The 25447-nt window shown below is 39.9% G+C and overlaps 2 protein-coding genes and 1 long non-coding RNA gene across 4 annotated transcripts in view; 2 read left to right on the forward strand and 1 right to left on the reverse strand.

The window, feature by feature from the left end:
* LOC100373703 (eukaryotic translation initiation factor 5B-like) overlaps positions 1–24739 on the reverse strand; it is a 62951-nt gene extending 38212 nt beyond the window's left edge. Inside the window, exons 1-5 of the mRNA XM_085498144.1 lie at positions 24533–24739; positions 20037–20162; positions 19279–19456; positions 18061–18159; positions 824–940 (exon numbers count right to left, since the gene is read on the reverse strand). Of these exons, the coding sequence (XP_085354270.1) occupies positions 824–940; positions 18061–18159; positions 19279–19456; positions 20037–20162; positions 24533–24582 (570 nt within the window). The 5' untranslated portion in view covers positions 24583–24739. The remainder of the gene's footprint in view (positions 1–823; positions 941–18060; positions 18160–19278; positions 19457–20036; positions 20163–24532) is intronic.
* Positions 12479–13545, forward strand: LOC146747414 (uncharacterized). The gene is made up of 2 exons (XR_014929232.1): positions 12479–12829; positions 13105–13545. It is a non-coding gene; the product is annotated as an uncharacterized LOC146747414 (long non-coding RNA).
* A 401-nt stretch (positions 24740–25140) lies between the features above and the next one.
* Positions 25141–25447, forward strand: part of LOC102804066 (transmembrane protein 144-like) — a 39104-nt gene continuing 38797 nt past the window's right edge. The window contains exon 1 of one of the 2 annotated variants that reach the window (XM_085498145.1): positions 25141–25331. In XM_085498145.1, the coding sequence (XP_085354271.1) occupies positions 25262–25331 (70 nt within the window). In that variant the 5' untranslated portion in view covers positions 25141–25261. The remainder of the gene's footprint in view (positions 25332–25447) is intronic. The other variant, XM_085498146.1, reaches the window with a different exon arrangement.

Below are 25447 nucleotides of genomic sequence, written 5' to 3' on the forward strand. Positions count from 1 at the left end.
ATTCAGAACATGGTGTACCTCAGACGTCTGTGTCACTGTTGCCTTCTTTGCGTCGAATATCGATTTGGCTTGTTTATGACCAATTGACATTTCATGGCATGTGAGGACATCATGTCTTAAGTTGATACATCCGGTTACAAACAATTCCTTTCTGTACTTACGGAGTTTGTCTGGTATTTTGCGGTTTGATAATGGCCCGTAAATAGCCGGCAGATACGGCAATATATCGTATGATTGCCGGTGTCATCGGTGACCAGCTATTCCTTGAACTCGGTCTTTGAACGTTTTTACGTGTACGTTTTGAATGGTCATACTCCTTATTTGCCGCAATTCAATCGATGCTTGACTTCTGTTTCTTTGTTGGAGGGTCTATCCCCAAAAAACGATGCATGTTGTACACGAAACGAGAACTTTGTAAACAAACTGCGCAACGATAGAACTGGTCAGGGGTTGCCGGAAGTCTCACTGCACCATGGATAGGACCTGACCCGAGGTCAAGTACCTATTTTTATGTTAATAAGTCAATGGATTTCCTGTTGTGGGTTGAGAATGTGCGTTGGTCAGTCGCGATGTGAGACAGCAATTAAATATTTTCATTGTTTTGGCTGATCATGTTTTTACTTAAAATGTTTAGAGCATATATAAAGAATGGTAGCTTGTTTTTATTTTAATTTTGGCGGAAGAATGTAGTCAAATGTAGTCAAATGTAGTCAACTATCGGACAGGGAAGTCTGAAAGTTACCCGTCTCGGGCATTAGGACGGGCAGGAATTTCCTACACTGGAAATAGGTGAAGCATTTTATAAAAAAACAAACAAACATACCTTCTGAGACTTTTTGTCTTGTTTTTCATTTTCTTGTTTTTCTACTTCAGTGCTCTCTTTCATTTCAACATCATTCTCTTCATCTTCGTCTTGTTGTTTTCCTTTCTTCTTTGCTTTCTGGAAATGTACATGTAGTTAATATCATTGAATAAACTTGACACCTAGTGACCTCAAAGGGAAAGAACTAAAATAATGTAATTCAACTCTAACCGTAAGACCAACAAAATGCCCCTTTCATTTTTTGGTCACGACCATTGATTGAGAACAGTATAAATTTGGTGAAATTCTTTCGAGTTCAACAAATTTAGTGTTCTTTAGCTGCAAAGGCATCGTAAAAATGAAGGTGTCATAATCATCAATTGTACAAGTGGAAATATGTGAGCCACTCTGTATATTATGTCAAAGTCCACTTCAGGCACTGTTTTCCTCAGAAAATATTGACAAAAACTAGAAGCAATGTCAGATTTTGTCTGTTCTGTCCGAATTCCAGATTGAATTATTAATTCAATTAAAGTGAAAATTACAGAAAATGTCAACAAGTTCTGAGCAGGAAAATAGAAGTTCAAAGTCATTGAAATTTGCCATGAATTGCGTCAAGATTATTGTTTGGTACTTGTGTTCAAGTTTTCCCATGATGCAAAGTGCAGACAGAGTGAAAAGGTTCGTTTTTGAGAATCAAACATTTTTTTTAAAATAAAGAATGATGGTTGGTGTGTCCTGCTTAATCTAGGTCACATGTAAAAACCCTCAAATAAGAGCCACTTTGTAACACTTTCATTTCTGGGTGGTGCTTATTTGAGGTAACATTTTGACAACTTTGTAGCCAGTGGCTCTTAAACCAGGGTGATCAAATTTTTCATTGTGAAATGGGGAAGGGATAGGCAAACACACACACAACCAAAACAGACAAATAATTATTAATGATGTATCATTGCAATTAATTTATTCTATAAAAATACTGTTATGGGAATAACAAATGTCAAATAAATAAGAACGGCTGCTCGCTGACCGTGCTGCTTAACGTACACGATGATTCGACGTTTCACCGACAATGTGTAGCGATGCCTGAAGTCATGTTTCACTGACAATGCATAGCGATGCCTGAAGTCGGATTTGGTAGCACTCTCAGGGTCTGACCCACACTTGTACTTCCGTTGTACAATTGTTTACCAAGTCTGGTACGGCAAACTCCAATTTTTTTCTTGAAAACTGGGAATGACTTGCGAGGCTGTGGCTGGTGTGGTGGTTGATTTGGTGACGATATAAAATAGTTTCGATAGAATTTATCTGACCAGCAGCGACAGGAGCATGGAACGAATGAAAAAAATTATGCCCAATCATTTGTATTTATGGCAAAAACAATAAAGAAAAACACGTTTTTCTATAGATTTTTACAGCTTGGGTACTTGGGCATTGTTTTAATTGCGCTAGACGTCTGAAAGTACAGCTTTGGTTTATATATTTCCTGTTTCATAATCAAGCCAGCTTATAATGATATGTTAATGATATTCACGTACTTCACTGTCCAGGCAAACAGGGTCAAACTATAGCCCCACCCCTATATAACCAAATACGAAATGATACCGAGAAAGTAACAATTACATGTATTAAAAATAATTTCCTGTGACCATTCGGAGAGACTAAATCATTTACGAAAACCCAGGCCTGTTACAAGGCATTTTCTAATTGGTACAAGTCCAGATTAATTTCAATTCTCACAAATAGCTAATTTAAATATTTGGGTCAGTCGGGTCACGTCGACTTCGCTTTGTTGTAAGACAAGTTTATCGCAAGACAAGTTTGTGGAACTAATCCATTCGACTTCAATTTTGATTATTTTCGGTAAGAGAGTCCTCTCCAAACTAATGCCAGTTATTTTGTCACTTCCCTGAACATTTTGTCTCGAATCACCCCAAAACGAACGTCTCAAATGAAATGCCAAAAATAACCCAAAATCATGATCAGCAAGAGTGGGCTGCGTAATCATTACATTCTCACAGTCGGAGCTAAGTCACAATCCCTCAAACGTTGCAAGGACCGGATTAACACCTCTGTTTCCCCCCACGCTAACCAAATTTCCCCCACGCTAAGGAAAAAATCTTTTGTTTTCTATTGACTTCCTGTTCCAGTTCTAAAACCGTGACGTTTTTTACTTGGTTATAAAGACAACATTGGCAATGAATATCTCAACGTGTCCTTCGGTGTTTCGGCAAAAAACATAGTTACTACTAAATAGTTTGTGAATTGGTCGATTGTGTGTCAGAAATTTAAAATAGACAAATTGACTCTTGGTGGCTCTTAATGGAGGGTCAAATTCAACAAATTTTCACTGAGGGTGGCGCTTATTTGCGGATTTTTACGATACGTTTGTTTATACTGTAAAATGACTAATTTTCACTGGGTTTAAATGTCGCTGATTTACCATATCAGGCATATTCAGTGGGTTTTAAATTCACGGTTTTGTCATTTAGATAATGTGTTCTATGCTAAATTTTACATATTATCTGGGTTTTAATTTAGCACAATTAAGCAAAATTAAAACCCTGTGAATAATTAACCCTTTTACAGTACACACACAGCTTAGTTTGGATTGGTACAAAATGTTAAAATTAGGCGAGGGTTTCGAACCCGCCTATTCACATAGTTCATACCCACCATAGACTCCGGTCAGTCAAAATGACTATTTTGAACGGTAGGCATTAATCAGCGATTCTGCCGGTGACGGAGAGATAGAATCCAGATCAGGGGAAGCCCCATGACCTCAAGATTCTTTTACCCCTTACGTCACGGACCCACGTGACCGAGGCCACATGGCAACGCCATAGGCAGCCGTTCATCACTCTGGTTCCTTTCTCTCCGCCTCGAGGACTTAGACCAACGCGACGGAAAGAGTGGGGAGGTTGGGGGGGACCCGGAGTCTATGGTGGGTATGAACTATGTGAATAGGCGGGTTCGAAGAACCCTCGCCTAAATTCACTACGTTCAATTACCCACCATAGACTCCGGTCAGTCAAAATGACTATTTTGAACTGTAGGCAGAGTCAGACACCGATAGGTGGCGGGTTTTTCCGAGCAAACAGAAAAAAAAGGAGAATGATGAAAGACTTTCCCCCAGCCCGGGATGAAAAACAAACCCAAAGACCTAAGTTAAGACCCAAGAAGGGTGGTGTCTTACCTTGCCTGTGCTGTCCCAGAAGCAAGAAGCCAATGCTGCTGTGGTGACAGGGTTCGGTGTGCCCGAGAAAGCTAGACCCAAGCCGAACTCGGGGGTGATAAGCTTGAAGTAGGACCGAAACAGTTCGCATGAGGGCGTAGGTCGACAGAAGCGAAACCTGGGAGCTTCCAGGAAGTGCTAGTGGAACAGACAATCTGCCCGCAAAAATGCAGAGACTGACTTATCGCCTATGTGCAGAGGCCCCTGCAGTCGTTCGGGCTGGGTCAGCAAACAAGGCCTGACCCGCTACGACGGGGCCTAACCTGAAGAGACCCTGCTCAATAGATTGGGTGTCTCCTAGGTAGTAGTTGATGAAGACGTTCTGCATTCTCCAGAAGCCTGCCCTCAGAATGTGTTTGAGGGGGGCACCTGACGCTAGCGCTAGCGAGTTAGCAATCGCACAGACCTCATGTTCTTGTACTTGGTGTCTCTGCAAGGTCTGTGTTGAGGAGGATAGTGCATTATAGACCTCCAGTACAGTCGCAGTAATCCACCTGGGGATGGAAGTCGGGGAAACCGGCTTATCCCGCTTGTCAGGGCCGTAACACAAAAACATGTGTTTGGTTCCCCGTCTAGAAAACCTGGTACGGTTCTCGTAGCAACTCAGCGCTCGGACCGGGCAGAGAAGCAACTCCTCCTGATCTTCCGGACTGACAATATTTGCCAGCCGGGGGATGACGATCGGTTGAGGATCGTGTCCTGGGATTTGGTTCTTGGCGAGAACCCGATTTGTGTCTTAGTACAACTTGATCCCCCATAAAAGCGGCACAACCGTCCGCAAAGGATAGTGCGCGCAAAAATTGAGTGGTGCTGATTGGAGAGGCTCAAAAGGCGGTCTGCTTAGAGCGGACAACACAGCCGACAAGTCCCAGTTGGGCAGTTCCCTTGCATGGGGTCTCAGCGTCTGGAAAGCAGTAAATAGTCTCCTAATAGTAGAACAATCGGTTAGTCTTGTTCCCGTACATTTGAATGGTGGGGCACAAGGCCGACCTGTAGCCAACGATCGCTGCGTAGGACAAACCCACTTCGTCAAACAGGTGGACGAAGGAGCCTGCTACCTGGCCAATAGAGGGATGGTATCGATCAATCTCCCTTCCGCTACACTAACCAGTGTATGATCCAGCCTAGAAATGTAGGCTGCATTGGTGGAATCCCAGTTCGCCCTGGCCAGGACGTTGGCAGCCCGCTCAGATAAAGCTTTCGTATGTGTGGGTCTACTGAGAACCTCTATGCGGGTAAGTGATACCCGCTGGGCTCGTGGTAGTGCGCCGTCTGGTTGGGACGGCATGTCCGGTAAGTCCGGAAGCACTGCTGGTGTTTCTACTATCGTTTCCGACAGAAGTGAAAACTAGGCCCTGTTCGGCCAATTGGGTGCAACCAATGATAATATGCAGGTGTGCACCTGTCGAAGTCTTCTCCGGTGCCCGGTGGACTAGCGGGAAGGGAGGAAAAGCGTACACAACTAAGTGGATCCGCGGGGTAGCAAAGCAACCCTGGCCCAGGCTCCTGGAGTCAGCAGGAGTGTTACGTACGTCGGGAGCTTGGTGTTCCGGGGTGCGGCAAACGGTCTAACCTTGGACCGTCCACAGCCAAAACAGCCTGGAGGCTACCCACTGGGTATCAGCCACTCCGTGTTCTGGAGACGGAGTCGCCCTGAAAGGGCGTCGCCAGACTGTTCCTCACCCCTGGAAGGTGGTGTGCGGTTAGCTCCCCATTGTATTCCAGGCACCAAAGGAGGATTTTGTTCCGCTAGGACTGACAACGATGGGGAATGCGTCCCCCCCTCCTTCTTGAAGGAGACCACCGCTGCGTTGTCTGTGCGGAGCAGGACTCTGTGGTCTCGAACTACGGGTAGAAAGCGTGGTAGTGCTAATTGTACACTGCTCACAGTTCGAGCCGGTTGATATGGTGGTCCCAAAACTATGCGGGAGCCATATCCTTGCGCTTGTTCGTCCAATAGATGCGCTCCCCAACCCTGGGGGAGGCATTTGTTACCAGAGTCATACCTGCGGCGAGCGGCTCCAAGGGGGCCCCTCTGCCCGAGGTTGGTCAGTGACGACCACCAGGGCAGGGCTTCTTTCACTTGGTCCGAGATCGAAACCCGCCTATCTAGTTCTCATAGAAGAGCTCGGCGTTATAACAAGTGTTATACCGGGCGGCTGCGTAGTGCGGCCTGGGGAACGACCCTTCGAACCGAGGTCATCATTCCGATGATCCGCATTAGTTCACGGAGGGACACCGAGGGAACGCTGACTAGGCATTCGGCTAGGCTGCTTAGCGCTAAGCAATATGCTTGAAATAGCTAAGCCATGCTTACCTCTGTGTCAAAACTCCATGCCCAGGGACACCAACTGCGCGTTGGCTCGAGGTGGGACTTGTCGATTTACAAACAAGCCCAACTGGTGAAGTAAATCCTGTGTTAGCCTGATGCGTTTGGCTATTACCCCTTGCCCGGGTTGTTGGTAACCAGTAGTCTGGGTACGGATTGAGGTGTACCGACATCTGGTGAAGCAGCAGCACTACCTGTTTCATCCCTCTGGTGAACACGTAGGGCGCTGTGCCTAACCCGAACGGAGGGGGGGCACCGAAGTTCGAATACTTGGCCCAGCTGGGCGATTCGAAGGAGATGGCAACTCGCTAGGTGCATCGGTACGTGCAGGTAGGCCCCGCTTAAATCTAGCGGGGCTAGCCAGTCAAAACGGTGGATGGAGAGAAGAACCCTGAATGGTGTCTCCATGTGGAACCGATCGAGGGGCACGTACTGATTCAGTCTGTCTAGGTCCAAAACTGGACGCCTGCCACTTGTAGATTTGGTACTACGAACACATTTGGGTAGAAGCCTGGACTTAGTTCCGGCTGATGTACCCTGTGTATGGCGTCTTTCCCCAGCAAACTGCTACTTCCTATCTGATTGCTTCCGCCTTGCGGGAGTCCCCTGGCAGTGCCCAACAGGGGAGACACTGACGGGGGAAGTGGAGATTTCAGCGGTATGCCGTAAACGGATGTCACCACCTGGGAAGGTCACCCGCCGTCTCCAAACCGGACTACACCGGCGCAATCTGTGTACGACAGGGATGTGTGGCCATGTGTTCGGCAGTTGCAAGGGGGGAGGGTGTTCCCTTCCCCCATGAGGCGAGTTCCCCAAGGCCTGAAGTAGTCACTAAGTTGTGACCTGGTCACTCACCGAACACGTGCCTGTCTCCCCCGGTTGCAGAGGTGAGCGTCAAACATGCTTCCCCTGCTGCCGGGTAGACATCCGCCCAGAGAGGGTGAGGAGCCACCACCTGGCTCTTACCTCCCTGGGGGCACGCCACTACCTTTTCCTCCCATGGAAGGGTATAAGCGCTTGCCTCCTGGCTGACTCTGGCTAGCGGGCAACGCCCTAGGGCGTTGTGTTTTCTGTGCTTGGGGTGCCCTCCGCTTGCCCATGGCAGGACCAACTGGCTAGCGGATTCAATCTGAACCCTCTGATTCATTGCACTCCGAAGCTCCGAGACTGTACCCACCATTCCCTGAACAAAGAGGGTGGAGGGTGTCCAGTCTGCGTCACTGAGGTGGGGGACGTACCCCAGCTCAGCTTGTCGTCGAAAACACGTGTGTCTAAGGCCGCGTCTCGTAGCCCAGTAGTGGCCCTGGCCAAGCGAGCCAGGCAACACTAGGGGGTGTCGCACGTAGATGTGCGGTGGCCCACCAGTAAAAAAGTCGCCTGGTCTAGGAGGCTGGTGCGTTCTGCCTCCAAGGTCACCAGAGTGCTGGGCACGCATAATAATACGCTCAAGCAACTCTGCCCTCAGGGCTAGATGGGTCGTCCTCAATTGGCAAAGACACCCATGGAAGCTATCCCCCTTTGCCCGGTTTGCCAAATTCGTGGTACCGGGGTCTGGGGAAGGAGCCTTGGAATCCTGTTGGGGGCGTTTTGGTCTCATCCCACGCTATGGGGTCTGATCCCGAAACACACCGACTGGGTAGCGTTTGGTCCAGTGGGAAGTGTTGCCTAACGTTATCCCCACCCGGGGGCCTTAAGCATTACATCCTCCGTGGCTGACCAACGCCGTCCATCAACACCGTTTGCGTGCTCTGCGCCCCACTCCGCACTCAGACGGACAGGGGAGAGATGTGCCAACGGGGTTGCTTTGGATCCCGACGCCCGTGATCCCATAAGCGTTGAAGCAACCTTAGGTGGTCGCTTTAGGATCAAGGGTGGGGGTATATACATCGTATCACTGGGAACGATGATACTCCGCCTCACCCCAAAAGCGTGGCTCACCGAGTCATACAGATGGAAGACTCTGAGGGACCGCCCGGAGTACCCGCTGTATCCAACGCGAGCGAACGCGTCTCCTTTAACTTAAAATATGTGAGAGGGAGCGTGTTCGACTGTGCGTCTCATGACAGGGTCGGTTCCCTCTTGGGACGCCCGTGGGTCGGTAAGAAAGGAGTCAAAACCCACAGCGGGGACCGCACACAAGGATAAATTCGTTACCGTTGTACCGTTACCGCGTGACGAACCCTAGCTGGCTGAAAGTGGGGGGGGGGGGTCAACGCGTGCCCTGCCCTGAAAGCCCTGCCCCGAGATCGGAGACTTGGCTGCCAGCACCCCGTTGGCATTCAGTGCCCGCCGATCCAGAGAAGGACCGGTGTAATTAGCCTGAGCCTCTGCCACCCCCCAAAATAGTGGGAGAGCCGTGACTGGGAACGGGGGTTCCCCGGAAGAGACGTGTTTGAATGCAAACATGCTTTCGTGTCTCTTCCTGCTTGCCCACCGAGGGGACACAGTGGAGACAGCTCGCTCCGACTGCGTCTGATCTACCCGGCCTGCCAGGGACGCAATTGCCCCGACAGTCCTTCGACCAAAGCCCTCAACTCGGAGGCAAACTCGGCGCCGTGCGAGGAAGGGTCCACGAAGAGACCCGCAACGGGCCCCATAGGAGGAAAGCCTCCAGGGGCACAGCCTCGCTGCAGCCGGTAAAATCGGGTAAAAAACACCGCCTGAAAAAACAGACTGTGAGGATGCCCTCCGATCAGCGGGGGAGACCGAGAAAATATCGGTACCTCCGCCGTCGGGCCTCTTACTCGACGTCCCGGTACATGAAGTACCGGTAGCCGAGCGTGAGGACTTTCCACTCATGCAAAACACGCAACTCACTTTAACCGATTTGTTTACTGGACGCGCGACCTTGCTGTGACGCGGTCAGTGTCAGCGATTTTGATGGCTCTGAAAGAAAATCTCAGGCCTCAGAACTCCAGTGAAAAAAACACGCTTTCACGCAAAAAAAACCCCCGAAACCCACACGTAGCCACGACAAAGCATCTCGGATGCGGGTTCTATGCTGGTAGATTCTGAATAAACCACTGTACGGTCGGCTCGAAAGACGAGGAGACCGGAAGAAAAAGGCAGCGAGCCTTGGAGCTGTCATTATATCGATATATTGCTAAATACATTAAAAATAAAAGACGACATGCATGAGGGAGACGAATTACAGTTAACAGCGTCCAGATTACTTTCGGAAATTCCGCCGCGTTTCGGAAAGTTTTAATTTTCAAAACTTTTGAATATTTATTTGTGCTTTTAGGTTAGTGAGAAGGTTATAATAATTCTTCATTTCACTTTAACACTGTTTTTACACCCCTCAGACCCCTTTAAAAAGTCACTTCTGGCCATTATAATGGCCACTATTTTCTTAATGGCCAGAGTATTGACCAGAATTTTTTAAGTGGCCAAAATATTTACCAGTGTTTTTAAAATGGTGGTTTTAATGACCCATGTTTTTTATACTGGTCAGAATAATTACAATTACTTTTTAAATGATGGAGTTGATGAACATTTTTTTTTTATGGGCAGTATAATGGTCATTTTATTTTTCATTACATACATAAAATGACCAGTATTTTTGTTCATGTCTCTAAATATAATGGCCCAGAAAACAGCCTCAATATACGTGTGGGAATTTATTTTTCCCCAAGTTTCACTGGCGCTTCCAAGTACACTTAAATGAAATTTCGCGAATATTGCCTCGATCCCCAGTGAAATTTCATAGTAACGCTGATGCCAGTGACTGCTGGTGGACTGCATAACCTGCGGAGTATTTAGATGGTGTTGAATCATAGGACGATTGCAGTACTGCAACTGGCACATCAAGGTATGAATTTGTAATTATTTTACCATTTTACAGTGACTTCAATACAATATTAGATACTTTTGTTGCTGTTTATGTAGCAGGATAGTCTTTTGGGGCTTTCGTTTTTGTTCAGTCATGGCACACTGTGTAAGTAATGCTTCATTATTATTCATAATTGTCAAACAACAAGCTCAAGTAGGTGTTAATGAGGATTAGCTCCTATGTTTGTTAATACAAGAAAAGTATAAACAAAAGTTATTTCCAACTCCTGAAATCTGCAAAAAATCATCAACGTAAATTTGTTTCCATTCATGGCAATGTTTTCAAATTATTTTAATAAAATAATTTAACTGACTGCAAAATGTTTGTTTTTTTTAAATTTTTGAAGACTATGTATATTGTTTTTTTTTTCTCTTCAGACAATACCAGCAATAGTGTACTGTACACTGGGAAATCTAATTTAGTAATCATGTATTAACTATACATGTATATATTATGCCCATAACATCAAATACCATACAGAATCCCTTTTTCCTGTAAACTAGTATAGATGATATATGCCTACAGTGTGCAACAGTTCATTTTTCTTTGCGCACAAAAGAAAAAAGTAAAACTCATACTCAAAATAACTTTTAATTTAGCATGGATTTATACTAAATTTCAATTGAATCTAATATTCTTTGCTCATCTTTGATTTGATTTGAATGAGTTGTAGAGATCAATATAAAGGGGAAGTGAATCTTAATGTATGCACCTAAGGTAGAAATAAACAGAAGACACTTATTCGTAGATTCACGTAGAGCTCTTTAGCAAAGGCTAAGAGGTCCAATACCTTAACCTGTGCTAAAAAAATGTGCATGAATACAGGCTAAGAAATACTAGGTACAGAGTAAATCTGGTCAGTCCAAAGCCTTAGCACAGGCAAAACAAAACATGCATGCATGAACGCTTAGCTCGGCTAAAAAAAACATTGTATTTAATGTTCATTTAGGAGATTTACTACTATATTCATAACTTTTTATTTTGGTGTGCCATTTCCTGCATGACAATCAACGCTAACACATATAGAGAGATTGACTCAAGAAAAAATGTACCGATGATGAGATACTGTGCTACTTCCTGTTATTCTGCAATTTGCACTTTCTGAATTTGCTTTGGTATTGTTTTATAGCTGTAGAACTAACCTTCCTACTTACTCTTACTGAGCACTCATAGTTAAAATTTCTGAAGATTTTGCCTATTCCTTACCCCGTGCTAACCATTGTTTCCTTCTGTGCATGAACTCAAACATATGAGATTAGCTTAAATCTTAGCCCGTACTTTGTGTAGCATGAACACTACTTTTGAAGATACAGGGGGCAAATGGGCGAGACTTAAACAAAATATAATGAAGGTGTAATATGCAGTCAGTAAATGTCCTAGGCATTTCTGGGTCAGCCAAATTGATCATGGGTACTCTTGCTCAACTTGGACAAAAAAATATTTAGTCTATATAACGGTACTTAAATCATAGACCTTAGAGAACAGGGACATGCTACTGTGGCTACCCCTTTCATGTAACCTTAGTTATAATCCCCCTACCCAAATTAACACCTTAGAGAAACTGATAATAAATCTATGTCAACACCACTGTTACATCTTCTCCTGTTTCATAAGCCAAACATGGCTGCCAGGGTGTAGCTACACAAAATGAGACAATTTTGTGGTTGGAATATAATCAGAAAAATTAAATTTGATCAAAACTTGAATAGCCAAGTCCATTCTATTGATGCGAGTGAAACTAAAAATTAACAATTTTTATTCCACTATGAAATCAGGAAAGGGAAACAAAAATGGTAAGTTTTCTCTGCAAGGAAACAAAACTGCCTAAAAGTAAACAATGACCTGTGGAAATTTGTGTCATTATAACAAGTGGATTTTTCATCATATTTAGAACAGGTATAGCATAGTGCACTTGTTATACACTGACTAATGGGAATACTAGTAAAAACTGTTTCAGATATATAAATCTTCTAGGTACATGTATATGTATTAATGAGATTATACAGGAGGTTATAACCCACATTGCACATTGTCTCAGACAGAAGTTGCATGACCCTGTTTTCTAAGGTCATGCTTAAATCATAACTATCTGAATACCATTATTTCACTTTTCAAACTAAACTGTTTTTATATTTTTAATATCATTTTTTTGATTTTGAAAAAAAAATATAGAAACAATATTACACTTAACATAATTACTCTATTAGTTTATTAATTATTATTACAGGGATCTTCAATGGTCGAAATATGTAATATTTTCATGATTTAGTATCCACAAATGTAATTTTAGAGCAAATATGGTATTGTATTGGATCATAATTATAATACAATTATTTATTTTGTGAAAGTACCTGGGGATCGATGAAGTTGTACATGCATGGTGGCATTCCCATTGTGGAGGGACTCTATAATTTTGTATGTACACAGCTTCCTACTTTGAAAGACAAAATCATGCAGCTGCATTGTTACATAACATTCTTTTGTCTCTTGTAGGAAGTTAAATCCCCCTATTGTTCTCAGAAATTAGGTTCCCAAGTACAGCAATGTACTGTCCACAGAGGGACTGTGTACTGTCCTAGTCTCTCAAGAGATGAACTGTGTGTATATATGGCACAACCCCTAATATATTCGGTTAGGAAACAATTTGATGTTATTCTGTTTTATTTGATATTTATATTTTTCAATCAGAATGTACCGGGTATCATCTTTTTGGAAGTATATCTGAGTTGCATAGGGGAAAAATTGACATATCACAAGATGTCATTTTATCCACATTGTTATTAGTGAGGACAGAAATATGCCAGAATACAGACACCACAAATTTTTGTTTCCAAAATTGATTACAAAGTGTCTTAATTAAAAACTGGTCATTGTAAGCTAATAGCAATCTGAATTATTTTTTGCAGATAATGACAATTTAAAAAAAGGAAATACTATATAAATGGAACGTAAGAAGTTGAAGAACCAGAATTTATGGACGTTAAGGGAAAAAAAAAGTTTAACCAGTATTGATGGATGCAATGGTTTAGCATTTGCATGTTTATCAGTTTTACATTTGCACACAAATTTTGAAAGTTCCAACTGTGTAGAGTTACTGTACATTCCTTTTTTTATGTTTTCCCTCAAATAAAAGTGACATCTTTCAACTGGTATTTCATGATTTTCAGCTATCTTATATAGTTCTTCTTGCTGACCTTTTGTACACACCCACACTCACTCCACAATCTTTCATGTTAATAATAATTAACAGGAAAATATTATTGAAAAAATCCTGTAGAGATCAAAAACATGAACAAATTTGACATGCCTACATCTTTGAGAAAAAATATTTTACACTAGAAAAAGAATAGCACAAAAACAAAGAGGAGAAAAAACATTTTGCACAGCCCCCTCCTTAAGCTAATCGCCTCTCAAGAAAACTTGATGAATATCTGGAGGAGTATGACATTGCAAACCTAAAATATTATTATCCACTAAAACAGTCTGTATGGCTGTGCACTACATCATGATTTTTCAAAAACAAAACAAAATATTGCTTACATATTCTTGTTTTGTCTAATGTTTTCATTAATTATCCAATTTCTGTACTTTATGTGTTTGTACACTGAGCTGAATAATTAAGATGATGTTTTGAAGCACAGTGATAGAGGGACTGTGTTTGAAGCAATGTTTTAACCCCCCCCCCCCCCCATATGACATTTTTACTTTGCAAAGCTGTACCTCCCAGATCTTTAGTTGTTTATGCATAGATGGTCTTTGGTTATAAATTATTTACTTTCCAGTCATTTTTGAAGTGTAAACCTTTGTCATACTTTCTGCTGTGTTGACTTCCTGTCACTATGCTTTTGTTTCCCTTTGGTTAGCTAAACATATGAACACTTGTTGAAAATCACACTTGGAAGTAAGAGTTTCTAATGGAATAGCAAGCAATCTAATCTATTCCTGAAATTGTTAAATTATATATAGTGTTATTTGAAAATGTCAAAATAAACTTCTAGGAATCTGTTATTCAGTTCAAAAAATAAACTGGTTGCATGCAGAATCTCAGAGAAACAATTGCATGTACATGCAGGAATGGTCGGATGTTGCAGCAGCAGAAGTTTGGGCCTGGATATTCCAGTCACATTTTTAAAATGATTTTAAATAATGTACGTATTCTTAACAAACTGTTACATGAGAGGGGGCAGTGCATGAAATAATATTTTAGTTTTGGAAACTATGCAAAGATGTGTTCAGTAATTCAATACCTTTGATGAGCCATTATTAATAGCACACATTAGGTTAGATTTGAATAGATTCCTAGTAAGATTGGTGCATTCTTAATTCAAAAAAACTTAAAAAGTTTTAATACTACTAAATTATACATATGTTTGATATAATTTATTGTAAAACATTAATGTTGTTGTGAAAATAGTTTCATACAAAACGGTGACAATTTGCCAAAATCCTTATATGTGTTGCCAGTGATATGCTAGTTTCCATTGTTATTTAAATGTACTCATCAGGGAGGTAATCCATTACAAAACATCGCTGATCCACAGTAGTCTGGTTTCAGGCTACACCAAGTCATAGTCATAAGAGGGACTTTGACCAAGTACAGGCTAAGATTTAAGCTAATCTCAAATGTTTGCTTATCAGCTATACGCAATTGTGTTCACTCACAGGAGGGTCCAACAGTTATAGCACAGGTCACAGTGTTGAGGGTCTGTGCACTGGCTAAGAACACCCAAACTTGTTTCCCAAGGGAGGCAGCAATTATGAACAAACAATTAAACAGCAATGGTACAGTTCTATAACTACACTGTTAACCGAAATAAACCAACCACAAATTATCGAAACAACCACCATATATTTTTCTCCCTTAATATTTTTTTTTTTTTCATTCCTTTTCCATGTTTTATTGATTTATAATGCTTATTTTTTTTTATTAATATCATCACCAGTTTTTTCAATTGTTTTTTTTTTTAAACCATTGTGGTGCTTCCGATACTAGTTTGCTGATAGTTGTTAGAAGGGAATTTTTGTGATGTTGATTGGTACACTCAAAAGCAATATCACATGTGCAATTTACGTTACACTCCAAAACAGCATGCGTGCGCATGCGAAACACCATATCTTCGACTTCTGGGGAAGTCGTCAACTAGTATCCCACCAGTCATTAATTACTCCGTACACGCTTCCACACTGATTGGGTCGCTGTAGTAGAGCATACAACGCCAATTTGGTTCGCTGTCTACAACATGCACTAATAAAACTCTGCATTCTGTAACGCCGTTATATACTGTTCCTGTGCATCCAAATAAGTCGGTCTGTCTACGCTCGTGTTCCAGTGCACTTCGCTTCATAAATTAGAATGAAACATGTCAGCAGCAGAAATTTTGCGTTCGTAAACAGCGCCCCTTAGCCCGTGCTAAGGACTGGCCCTCCCAATGCATGGATGCAATTGGGTCTAGTCAAAACATCAGCTAAAATCTTAGCCAGTACTTCATGTAGCATGAACACTATTATTGTACAGCATTATAATACCGTGAACAAACAAACATGCCATTCACTGCTAAGTCAGCTAGCTACACACATGGAGCTCTATGCTAGACCCCCCCCCCCCCCATATAACTTACTGAACCACCCAACACCGTTTTGTACACATGCAGTAGTCGTGGAATATTTTCACAGATAATTTTCATATCACATTAAACCATTCATAATAGAGAAAATAGCAAAATAAAAAAATAAAGCAGAGCATCATGGGTATTTTTTAGTTGACTGTCTTAGCCACTTTAAAATCACCTTCCATCAACCCTTCAACATAAACTTCTACAGTTTATAACACATGTTATGAAAAGTTACTGGTTAAGTATTTCAATTTAAAATGTTATAGTTTGGGTGTATTTGAAGACTAAACTTTAGTTTTTTGTCATTATTAAAATGGGAATTTTGTTTATGTTTGAGCTTAACCCCACTCATAAAGACAGGCTCTTTTTCGGATTAATAACTCGCTGTTTATGTGACTTTTTGGAGTAACTCCCTGTGACTTTTTGGAGTAACCAGCTGTTTATGTGACTTTTTTTGGTGGAAAGTCAGTTGCTGAGTATTTTTGGGGTTGCACACTTTTCAAAGGTTCAGTAGTGAATGTCTTGTTTGTTTGTTCAAGGTATTATAATGATAGACATTGCCTTTATAAGAACAGGATGTAGTACAGAGTCTCATTGTCAGTCCATTTTTATCTCAAGAATAATGTCACAGAATGTGCTTGTATTGATTGTCAAGTTTAGTATAGTTATGAATAAGAATAGTTATGAATATAATAGTTAAATTTTCAAATGGACATCAAGTACAATGGTATTTTGGGTGATTAGCCTGGGCTCAATGTTTGCACACACTTCATTAGCACCTGTGATAAGGGTCTAGACCGAATTTTGAAAACGAGTCATCTTCTATGTTCAATAACCTATTGCATTATACTATATATTAAGTCAACAGTATCAAGTGCATGATTTGTTGTGATTTTAAAAACAAATTAACCCAAAACGTCATATTTTTTCAAATTTTTCAAAATCTTGTATTTTACGTTTACCTACAATTGTACTGGCTTAAAATTGAAGCAAACTGAAGCGAGTGAGGAAAAAGAGGAGAGCTGTCAATCTCCATGTGCCATTACCGGGTATATCTGTGACATGGAAAAAAAATGACCATTTTATTCATGTAATGAAAAATAAAATGATCATTATAATACCCATTAAAAAAATAGATTGTCACCCACTCCATCATTAAATAAAAAATTACTATTATTCTGACCAGTGTAAAAATAGTGGTCATTATAACTACCAGTTTGAAAATACTGGCCAATATTTTGACCATTAAAAAATTTCTGCTTGGTATTCTGGCCATTAAGAAAATAGTGGCCATTACAATGGCCAGAAGTGACTTTTCAAAGGGGTCTGAGGGGTGAAAAAAACAGAGTTAAAGTGAAATGAAAAATTATTATAACCTCCTCACTAGCCTAAAAGTATGAATAAATATTCAAAAGTTGTGAAAATTAAATCTTTCCGAAACGCGACGGAATTTCCGAAAGTTATCCGGACGCTGTTAGTTGTAAAAGGTGCCGCCATGAAATCAACATGTGACTACGTAGTGGAGCCGGATTTTGATTTCTTTGCTGTGAAAAATACTACACACAAAGGGGAAAACGACACGAGGGTAAAAAAAGACAAGGAAAACTTATCCTACCAGCTACCATGTCGGATGCCGAGCAGCGGCAACAACCCAAGCTATAAATCCGGACAGGAAAAAAAGCAGGCGATCCAGCAGAGCTCGCTAGATTTCATCTCCACTCGAGGCGGAGAGAAATTAAGAGTGATGGACGGCTGCCTATGGCGTTGCCATGTGGCCTCGGTCACGTGGGTTCGTGACGTAAGGGGTAAAAGAATCTTGAGGTCATGGGGCTTCCCCTGACCTGGATTCTATCTCTCCGTCACCGGCAGAATTGCTGATTAATGCCTACAGTTCAAAATAGTCATTTTGACTGACCGGAGTCTATGGTGGGTAATTGAACGTAGTGAATTTTCAGTATCTCTGCAATTCACACATTATGTTCAACCATCAAATACTTCACATAATTTAGCCATAAACCTTTTCAAATGATCTCAGAGTGTTATATCAATTTGAATGTATATAAAATGAAGGATTTCATCATCAACTGTGAAGTGTTCCACAAACTCCCAATACGAGAGTGCATGTTTCAAAGTGCCATAACACCTCATTGAACTATCATGAGTAAACATGAACACTGAGATTTTCATGTAATAGCAACATATTAATAGACATGTTACTTATTAGTAGTAATTTCAGTGATAAAAACACACCTTCTTCTTTTTACTCGTTTCTTCTTTTGGTGTTTCAATTTCATTCACTAGAGAATCCAAATCATCAAGTTCCTCTTCCTGCTTCTTCTTTTTTGATTTCTAAATAAATATTTAAAGAAAGTTAACGTTTATATACAATATAGCGTCTCTGGGATGTATGGTTTAGCATGGCAAAACGTAGTCAAAAGGAAATTTGTTGAGATACAAGAGTCAAATTAACACTGGTTTCTATAGTGAGACTAGAGTAATTCTTATTATCTCTAAATTTTGGAACAAAAACGTCATATATTCTTAATGACGTGAATACATTTATCGTGAAAATATTTAAAAGAAATCAACATATAATTTAGTTAGTTTCCAGGGCGATAATAGTTTTTCATTAGAATCAATGGGAGACCCCCCCCCCCCCCCCCCCATGCAAAGCTTATATGTGCAGTAACGTGCTAAAGTAGTGAGAGATTATTCGGTTCAAACTGTCTTAAAATGTCACTCAATCTTATTTGACAGTAGTAATGGCATGTAACCAAATGCATGGTCCATATTACATTAATAATTTTGAATATAATATATTAACTGTTTAACTAATTACTGGTAGCATAGTGGTTGTTGCATCAGACTCATGACCGGTAGACCCAAGTTCAAATCTTACCTTAGGCTGAACACCAAAAATGGGTTGAACCCTACCTTGAGGAGTGTGCCACAGACTCAATAGGAAGGCCAATTCCACTGGCAGAGATTGATTCACTAACGAATGTGACTTTGGGGGAACCTTGGTTAAGGTCCGCAGGTGCTTGTGTTCGACCGAGCCTGGTTGACGCCAGGATAGCGCATTAAATTGCCATTTGATAGAAAGATGGCCGCACAGCCTTGTCATGTGTGTAGTCCCAAAACATGAATATGACTTAATAAGCACCTGCGGACCTTAACCAAGGTTCCCCAAAAGTCACATTCGTTAGTGAATGAATCTCGGCCAGTGGAATTGGCCTTCCCATTGAGTCTGTGGCACACTCACCCAGGGTGGGGGGTCGACCCTTCGATGTTCAGCCTAAGGTAGAATTTGAACTTTGGTCTCCCGATCATGAGTCTGATGCGACAACCACTATGCTACCAGTGATCGGTCAAGAATCACTGAATCTTAGGCCCCCAGGAAGTATCAAGATGTGATCTGGGGGGGGGGGGGGTCATACATGCGACCTATGGGTGGAAGGTACAACTTGCCTTCCCTTTCTTCCCTTTCTTGTCTTCAAAGCCCATTTCATCTGCAAATGCTTCTAGTTGATCAATTTCACTAGCTGGTTCAGGTTTGACCATTTTTACTGGTTCTGCCACTGGTTCTGTACTCTTCATTCCGGAATCAATCTTCAAAGATTCAATATCATTCAGAATATCATCTTCCCTGGATGTGCAACACAAATAACGTAAATACTCACCAAATATAACAATAGGATTTCAGGTGGATGAAGAATGTGACTTAAATTGCCTCGGTCAAAAATATCTCATGGGGCATTAGTTGCAGAGTTTTTACCAAAGTTTTGCTCAATAAGGTCATGAGAGTCGGTAGAATTTGAGGCCAGATCACTTTTAATATTTTACAATTTTTTTACCCTTTGTGATGCTGCAAGATTCTTGCAAACTGCAAAACTCTAGGACTTTTGAATTTGAACGAAAAAAATGTATGGTTCTGTTACATACATGTTCATTGTATGTATCAAGATGGACAATATACAATATCATGACCAAGATCCGGCTCTGAAATGGCCATTAAAATTGCCGCCATTTAGCCATTTTGAATCAGATCATGAACTGAATGGACATGTATATGTATTCCAAGATATATGTGCACAGACCACACATTGATGAGATGTTACCCACTGTCCCATTCTGTGATGTACTCAAAAATTAATAAAAATTTGAGTCAATCTTCTGTAAGCCAAATATTAATTTTGACATTATTATAAAAAAAAAGAATCTTTTACCAGTTGTCATCTTTTCGTTTATTCTTCTTTCCTTTTTTACTTGGTTTGGCTACAGCAGCTAACATATCATCTTCTTCTGGACCAGTTGATGGCTTAGATAAAGGATCCAAGTCTATCTCTTCATCCCTATTTAGAGACATTACATAATAAAATATCAAAGAAAGCTTAGAAAGAACTCTGTGTGCTGAGAGTATTGAAGACACATTAAAATTAATTCAAAATTACTTGTACATGAGATATTGATGGAAAAGCTGAAAACTAATTATGTAAATCAGGTAACTAATATGAGCAGAACAGAACAAAAAAATTATGAATTATTATGCTAATTAGAGAATTAATATGAACAAATTTTAATCCAAAATTAATCGGGCCTGTCTATTGTCCTAGAGCATTTATGTACCAAATTTTATTCAAATGTGATGATCAGTAATTGAGATATCAGTGTTAATTAATTATATTAATTAGGTGATTAATAAGCATAAATATTTACCAAAAACTAATTAGGTTTCTGCATAGTTCTCTTTAAAAGTTTCATTAAAATCCAATTTGTGGTTCTTTATATATCAGTGGAACATTACGCAAATTAGGTAATTAATATCCAATTAAAACTTATCAGGTCTCTGCATAATCCTAGAAGATCTATGTAGCAAGTCTGAAAATTGATTAATGACACACACCCACACACACCCACATACACATACAGACACACTACATGTAACTGCAAAGACTCCCTTTTTGTGCTTCGCACACGGGAGTCAAAAATGGAAATAATACCAATGTGAATATAATCTCATGTTCTATTTGTTTTTAACTATTGCTGCTCTCTAATTATACAAATTATGCTCAGATGGCTCCTCATTGATGGAATTTGACAACCAATCAAAGCATGTCTTACTATAAAATGGCATGTAATACAAGTTCTGATTGGTTGCCATATGGATGTGATTTTGATAATCGTTTGGTCTGATATATTGATGGAAAATAAAAGTAAACACTGCCCTCTAGAGCTCATAATATAAATGATACATCAATAGACAGCCATTTTGAATTGTTCACATCTTCCATGTTTTGATATGAATACTTTATTTGCTCTATTGTAAAATACTAAATAAATTTTTGCTATTTCCACTGAAGGATTGATTCTGTGGAAATACAATCCAGCGAAATATACCTTTTTTCCTATACTTTACATTGTACTCGTCAAAAATCAGTGAAAATAAATTCCATACAAAACATCCAAAAATTCTTTTCAGCAAAAATCAATTCCAGGTAAAATAAAGTATTTTATAGCTTGTGAAGCACATGTAAATGACAGAGGTGGGTCTTTGAATAAACAAGCCATGCATGGCACAGTTCCTGTTAGTTATCAAATTTAAGATATAAAGTTTTGTTTATAGTAATATAGCTGGAATATAAACATGTCAGGAATATGATGATTGTTTAACATTTAAATGATTGACATTTGTATCTGATCGTCAAATGAGTATTGAGAGATATTGCTCTGGAACAGCATTAATTAAAACAAAATCAGCCATTATGAATATATGTATAATGAATATATAAAATTTGAACATAGTCAGTCAAAGCATGTCAGAGATATGGCTCTAGAAGCCCATTCATTAAAACAAAATGGCCACTAGTCAGCCATTCAGAATCCGATCTAAAAAATAAAACAAGTTTTTTAGCACAAAAATAGCGACCATTAGGCCCCTTTGAAAAGGATCGTCAAACCAATATATCCGTATATCTGTGACATGATGTATAATGAATATTAAAAATTTGAACATAATCAGTCAAAACAAGTCAGACATATGGGTCTGGAAACCCATTCACTAAAACAAAATGGCCACCGGACAGCCATTTTGAGTCTGATCTGAAAAATAAAATGACGTGCATCAGGAACCCGTAATGTCTAATGTATGTACCAAGTTTGAACAAAATCCATCCATAAATGCCAGAAATGCTTGATATTTGATGATTTTTTAGCACAAAAATGACAACCATTTGGCCATTTTGAATAGGACCGTCAAACCAATATATCTGTCTATCTATGACATGATGTATAATGAATATTTAAAATTTGAACATAATCAGTCAAAACAAGTTGGAAATATGGGTCTAGAAGCCATTCATTAAAACAAAATGGCCACCAGTCGGCCATTTTGAATGTTATTTGAAAAACAAAATTATTTGCATCAAGGTCCCATAATGTCTAATGTATATATCAAGTTTGAACAAAATACATCTGTAAATAGCTGAGAAATGCTTGATTTTTATGATTCTTTAGCACAAAAATGGCCGCCATTCGGTATGATATCATGTATGATGTATGTGTGAAGTTTGACTGTGATTGGTCCAGGCATTTATAAGATGCAGGTCCGGACACACGCACAGACGCACACACAGATGTCAAAACATAAGTCCCTGTTTTCGGACTGCGTCCGAACGGGGACTAATTAAGACGTATTTTTCAAATACAGTGTTGCGTTACTCTCTGCGAAAGATTGAGTAGACATCTTGTTATTGCACAATTAATTAAATTGCGACATTTTACCGGTAATGCTCAAAAGTGAGAAAAACAGCTTTGAGCATTGTAGTTAAATCCATATGTTATGTAATCCATAAAACCTATGTTATTGATTGTGTATAGAGTAATAATATCAAGAATGAGTGACCATATTCAAACCCAGCCTCGTCATTGTTTTTACTACAAACAGGACACTGGGCACAAAACACTCACAAATAACATTTTATGAACAAAATAAATGTAAGAACGAAGAAAAACGAAGGCCATATTTTGTTTGTGTGCTTCAAATGGCCTATACCGCCATATACAGTTCCATTTTTCCCTTGAAGATAGACCTTCCTAACAGTCAACAAGCTGACTTTGGAAGGATTCTGTTTTGACACAGGACCCCAACAAAATCAGTTCTGTTAGAGGGCACACTGACAGGGAATGTAGCAAATAACATGCACTTGTGTTGTTTTTGTACTTCCTGTTCACTTCCCATAAACAGACCTGATTTTTTCACATAAAAATAACGAAACTTCAAACATTTATGAAAAGTTACAATGACTGTGTCACTGTCTTTCACATTAGATTGGCATCAGTGAGTCTGTCAGAATGGGTCAGTCTGTTGGAGACAAAGTTTCCAACAAAATAATTTGTATCTGGTAGGTTACCCATGTTGGAACACGTAGCAGTCCAATCAGTCATGTTGTTATGTATAGATGAGTTACAATGACAAGGAGGATGTTTCTCTCTTATAATTCTGCAGTCAGTTTGCACTGCAGCATGTTGCATCAAAATAATCTGTCTCCAAGCATTGTATTCATTGTCATGGATTTTAGGTTACACCAAAGGGGCAGTTCAAAAGTGTTACTGTAAAGCAAAGCTCAATAATAAATTTACCACTATCTTGATTCTGGCCACCAATGGTTAAGTTATAAAACAAAAATCAAGTTGGAAACTGATGCATACACTAACATCGTGAACGCACAAAAACAACTTGAAGGTCAAACAGAAAATCCAGTGTACAGATCTTGACAAGAAATCTAGCCAGGAAACAATTAATACAAGCTGCTGGGAATAAATTCACACCAGGATTCATCTAGTGCTGCACTAATCTGTTTAAAACCTACTTGAAAAAAGATTATTATTAAGATTAAAAAAATGCTTATATACCTTAACAATGACCCGCTTCTATCCACTAAGTGTGGTATTTATTCTAATTTGGTGTATACTAGTATTATTATAAAAGTAACATCTACTGATTTCCATGGCTACATACTGTAAATAAAGTCACACACTCATACTCTCAGTTCTGCTTCACATACTTATTACTATTGACTGCACTTTTTAGTATCAGACTTGGTACATGTATATTCAGAGAAGTGCCACACATTTATATTGTTGGAAAAATGCAACCCCGCATTAACTACTTTTTTGAAAATGTGTGGTCCGCAATTGGTTCCTTGGATATGGTTGATTTCCCTACTCTTACATACATGGGAACAGGGTAAAAGATTATTATCTTCACAACAATTGATGGCCATTTACATGCAAATTATTACACATATACACATAATATTTTGGATTATTTTCCCAATTATTCAACATTAACATTCCTCTTAGACAATCATGTCTATTCTCCAACACTAGAAATACTATACTGTTTTACCTTCTGTTTTTAATAGTACGCAATTTACGTAATTTTGTAACCAATCAAAACAAAAAAGTCAATCGTACCAGCTGGCCCCATTTTTCCTTTTTGTGCGTTTGTGTAAGCGATTCTTATTTAACTAAACTGAGAAAAAGTGATTGTGACTATTTTGATTGTAAATAGTATAAACATTCATATAAAAGAGAAATATTGTGTAAATCGTGATTTCAGTCCATCTGTCAGCTGTGAACCTGAGTTCACGTGTTGGTTTCGTCATTTCAGTCATGATCGCCCACACGTGTGTTCATTAATCGCAGTTTCAGAAATACTTACGAGTTAAAATCTTCATTTTTTGCCTTCTTTCCCTTCTTTGGCTTACCCATTTTAACCTCATGTGGCACGGTATAGTTTAAAGTATTAACGATAGCGATTCACGTTCCTTTGGTGTGGCGTGTCTTCGATTTATACAAATATGATTGCACCACTTCGGAAATAGCGGAACAGGAAGTCTGACTGGGAGCTTCAATATATCCAATAGGTAGGTTAGGCTATGTCGTGTCACTTGATAAGAAATGTCAACATTGAACTTTTTTACCATCACATGGGCACTGTTTAAAATTATATTTAACACAATTACACAATTTACTAGTTGTTTTGTACCAATGCAAATCGATTATCATCTAAGCGAAGTCAATTTTGAAAAAAATACCCTGTAGTTAATAATAGTTTCTTCTATTTCTTCCAAACACTAAGAAGCAATTTCATCGGACAATCAATCGCAAACTCATTTTATTTTACTTTCTGTGTGAATGGTAATATAGCGAATTCATGTTTCCGAAATTTAGCACAATTCAGACAAACAGACCAAAATAGTCACAGACAATTTACCGTCCTTCGACCACCGGCCCTCAACGATGATCTAACAACTAGCAACAACCCGGAAGTAAACTACCGTGTTTACGTTCCCAGGTGACCCACGCAGCTGACTGGAAACTTTTCGTGGACTGTCACATAGCCGGCAAATACGAACAAATTTGGACTTAGTGGTTCACTGAATGAATCATGGTATTTTCGAGGAATTTTCACTTAGCCGCCTGTATGCTGATATTATTTACTGCCATTACACATCGAGGTAAGTCTTGTACATCGTCAAACAAACATACACTCACATGCCGCAGATGCTAATACTAAGATGTGAGTAATAACAGTAATTTGTCAATAAATTATTATACGTGAATTTCTGCAAAG

The sequence above is a fragment of the Saccoglossus kowalevskii genome, chromosome 4 (assembly GCF_978046115.1).
Source record: "Saccoglossus kowalevskii chromosome 4, keSacKowa6.1, whole genome shotgun sequence".
NCBI lineage: Eukaryota > Metazoa > Hemichordata > Enteropneusta > Harrimaniidae > Saccoglossus > Saccoglossus kowalevskii.